At 37.3% G+C, this 3,966-nt stretch overlaps 1 protein-coding gene across 1 annotated transcript; it reads right to left on the reverse strand.

The window, feature by feature from the left end:
* Window positions 1-695: 695 nt before the first annotated feature.
* LOC107897171 (probable pectinesterase/pectinesterase inhibitor 51) lies at window positions 696-3,159 on the reverse strand. Its single transcript, XM_016822526.2, has 2 exons — window positions 1,852-3,159; window positions 696-1,563 (listed from the first exon to the last, which is right to left on the reverse strand). Exons 1-2 carry the CDS (start codon window positions 2,864-2,866, stop codon window positions 878-880), a joined length of 1,701 nt encoding a protein of 566 aa, XP_016678015.1. The 5' UTR covers window positions 2,867-3,159; the 3' UTR covers window positions 696-877.
* Window positions 3,160-3,966: the final 807 nt, after the last annotated feature.

Genomic DNA, 3,966 nt, shown 5'->3' on the forward strand with positions numbered 1-3,966 from the left:
AATAATAAGTTTGAAACCAGTCAATAGGAGGCGTGCATTAACCTTTGGTCAACCACCTCGATCCATCTTTCTATAATTTTTTTTATTCCATATCAAATTTACGAGGCAACTCTTTTTTTTGGTCATCTCTATTTCATTTTTAATTTTTAGTTCTTGTTATTTTTTTAAAAAAATTCAAGTTTATTATATATTCACATGATTATTATGTGAGCTTTTTTTTAATATCATACTAATAAAATTAGAACAAAATTTAATATTGTTAACAATTAAGCTCGAATTTTAAAATTTAAAAAATAAAAATAAAAATGCAACTAAACGGATTTTAAATACCAAGGAACAATATCCAACTCCGTGCTATTCCTGATGCAAGGCGGATTAGGGTAGATGAGTGGAAATAGCAAAGGGGGTGATTGCCTTAATCCCCCTTTCTATTAATTAAGTCAACAAAAACAGTTGGGCGATGTCAATGTGTCATACTTCCTCTCATTATTACCCTTTCTCTATCACTCCATTTGCTTTCCCCCCACTCTGTATTGTTGAACCAATTCATATTATTGACTCTTCAACAATTGTTCAACCTAACCTTAATTTCATTAGTCTCTGCTTTCCAATTTCTATGTCTCCTATATTTAAAAATTAACATTCAACACCTTTTGATATTTCATTTGCAATGAGAGAGAAAGAGGGAAACGGGGTAAAGCAAAATCTGTCCTGTGTGTGATACAAGGTATAATAATACGGCAATTCCATCATGAACCCTCCTGCCTAACAGTTTTGGTAACTATTGAATATGATGATTTTCAAAGCATTAGACTTGTTATTTCTTTGACATAGCAATCAAGAAGATAGTATTGTAGGTAATAATTGGGGGGGGGGATCAAGCTTTTGTTGGAATCCACTGATCTCCTTGAATGAAATTTTGGACAGAGTAAGTATATACATTCTGTCCAGGAATTGGAGAACTCCATGGAACTCTTGCTGACATGTTTGAACCCGGTCCTGAATTCTGATATTCTCCGTAGAAAAGTGTTTTCAATGCGAAGTCACCACTCCATGGCAACCATCCCTGCGGAGAAATAAGATCTCCCATCACACAGTTTATGTAAACCGTCCTTGAATATTCCTTCCATGGCCTTCCCAAAAAGTTCTTGTGCACTTTAGGGTTGCTATAGTAGTATTTCGTGTAGTCATCCGTGCCATTGAGGGAGCAGTTATGGAAAATGAGACCAGTTGATTGAGCAGGATCAGTTCTGCCATGAGCTGTGATGGCATTGGTCTCACCTTTTCCGGGATTTAACTGCCGTGGAACAACCAATATTTCACATTCTTGGAATACAGCAGCTGAGTTTCCGAAGATGAAATCCACGTTCCCCTGAATCTGGCACTTGTTGTAGAATTGGCGGAGCGAGTGAGCATACAGTGTATCTTGATTTCCTAAGAATTCACAGTTCTCAATGACAGAGAGATCGCTATCTGATCGGAAGGCTACTGCTTGGTGAGCATCGGGGCCTGCTGTGTTCTTGATGGTGAGGCCACTGGCCATAAATCCATCCCCAATTACTCCTGTTACACGTTAGGATGATGAGAAACTTAAAACAAATAAAAGCTATGGATTTGGACAATTTGACTGATCTTTCAAAGTCTACGTTGAATTTAAGAGACATTTCCAAGTAAATTACAAATAGTTGAAGTCATCTCTCGAGTCTAATAAAGATCCTAAAACATATATAAAAAATAATATCTAGCAAACCCCAAATTCAGAATTCAGCATTCACTTTGTCCGCACAGACGAATCACCGAACTCTGATGTTTTATCGAAAAAAGTTAAAATAAGAGGGTGGGGTCACTCACCGACTGTCGCAGACTCGTAAGTGGTCATTCCAGGCTGCCCCACATTTAGAGAACCTGTAATAACGGTTTTACCCATCCCCTCCCCCAAGAACACCACATTTTTCTTCGCCAACGGAACCCTCACAGTTTCCTCGTACACCCCTTCCTTTATCTCTATCACGAACCGTCGCCCCGCTTCTGCATTATCCGGCGCAGCGTTCACCGCCTCTTGCACCATCTTGTAACACCCTCCGCTCCCGTCTTTGCACACCGTTACATCCGGCTTTAATCCCGTCGGGAAACCGCCGTCGAACACCAGTTCCGTTCCTCCCAACCCTTTCTCGTAGAACCCGTCCCGTTCCGTTTTGGGTGGGGCCCACGAGTTGATGTTGTTACCGTAATTATCGTAAGCGGCCATCATGCTTAACGCGTTGCTGGTGTGCTGCGTCAAAGAGTCCAAGAACGCCATGGTTTGGTTGACCAATTGGGTGTCATTTGCGTACTTGAGGGCACCCCAGCAATCGTATTGGTAGCAAAGGGCGGCGCTCATCCATGCACGTGCGTCCTTGATCTTGCCACGTGATAAAGCGTCGACGGTCGAGTTGATGCGGTAATCAGAGTTGGAAAGGATTTCATCACAGATGGAAGCGGCGTTGGTGCGGTTAAGGTTGCCTTTGGAGGTTTCGAGGATGGATTTCACCATGGATTGTCCGGTTTTGAGGTTGTGAGAAGAGACAGAAATGGCGGAGAGGATGATTTGGAGGGAAGTGGGGTTGGGAGGGAGTGTTAGAGAGGATTCACAAGGTTGAGGAAAACGAGTGGAGTGGCAGGCGAGGCGGATTTGAGAAGTATTTTGAAGTGGGTCTTGTTGGAGATGGTGGCGATGGGAAGAAGAGAGGGTGAAGAAAAGAGCGAGAGAAAGAAGAGAAAGGAGAAGAAAAGCAGACATTGAGATTAGCAGAAGGCGACAAGTGGGTTTCCGGAGCTGGTTTTTGGAAGGTATATTATGAGTTGGTTGTGGTGGAGATGAGGGCATGGTTTAATAGTGGGTGGGAATGGGGGTATTTATAAATCCAAGAGATGGGGGAGGGGTTTTGGTGAATTCACGAGAAGAAAGAGTCACGGGGGGCATGTTTGATTTTGGAATTTTCCCCCATGGAAAGGGAGGAAGAAGAAGGTGTGCGGCCAATCCATTTACTTGTTCTTCACTGTCAGCAAACCATTGATTGGTAGATTTTAGTTTTTGGGGGAAATTTAGGGAAGTGGAGAAAAGGGAATTAAAACAGGGAGTGCTATTAGTGGTTTTCTATCTATGATTCTGAATGAATGTGAATGTGAATGTGAACGTAAACATTAAGTATATGTCTCTTTTTTTTCCTGCTTCTATCTCTAATTTTGTCTCCTTTTACAGCGGTTAACGGGTTTGTTGGGTAATATTATAACATAAAATTGTGATGCATTCATATTACCATCCTAAATTTTTATCTCATAATATTTAAAATATTATTTTAACTTTTCATTTAATTTTTTAATTTAAAATTTCCTATAAAAATTAATATTTATTAACTTTATTAATGTGATTGCACATAGAATGTCACGTGAATATCATATCAATAATTAATTAATTATTTTTAAATTTTAAAAAGTTAAGCAATTACTAATGTGAATTACTATGTGAATGTCATATCAACAAAGTTAATAGATATTAATTTTTTCATTTATTTTTAAGTAATTTGATAAATAATATAAATATAATGACTAAAATAATAAAATATTAAAATAAATTTTTTCTAAAATTAAAGAACCAAATAAATCATTATACTAAAAAGTTATATTAAATATAATTTCATAAAATATATATTTAACGTGAAGAAGTATGTAGAAAATTTATACATAAATGATGCATTGGCCCAAATAATTGATTTCTTATATTTGAATCTTACTTATGACATGTCTACACTTTTAAAATTTCATCATGTGCCATCTAATAAATAAATTTTATTTTTATTTGAATTTTCATTTAAAAATTAAATTAATTAAATTATTTTAATTGATTATTTCTGATTGATTTGATTATATATTAGTAGCCTTTGATTAAATTGAGAGTTTCTGCTACAAGAACAAATTAACCAATAT

The sequence above is a fragment of the Gossypium hirsutum genome, chromosome A10 (assembly GCF_007990345.1).
Source record: "Gossypium hirsutum isolate 1008001.06 chromosome A10, Gossypium_hirsutum_v2.1, whole genome shotgun sequence".
In the NCBI taxonomy this organism is placed as follows: Eukaryota; Viridiplantae; Streptophyta; class Magnoliopsida; order Malvales; family Malvaceae; genus Gossypium; species Gossypium hirsutum.

What these genes read in the sequence shown, in the direction of transcription:
- LOC107897171 (XM_016822526.2), bottom strand. Translation starts at nt 2,866, where the DNA reads ATGCCCTCATCTCCACCACAACCAACTCATAATATACCTTCCAAAAAC. An exon ending in TTACGAGTCTGCGACAGTCG is followed by an intron (nt 1,564 to 1,851) that starts GTGAGTGACCCC and finishes AACGTGTAACAG; the next exon opens with GAGTAATTGGGGATGGATTT.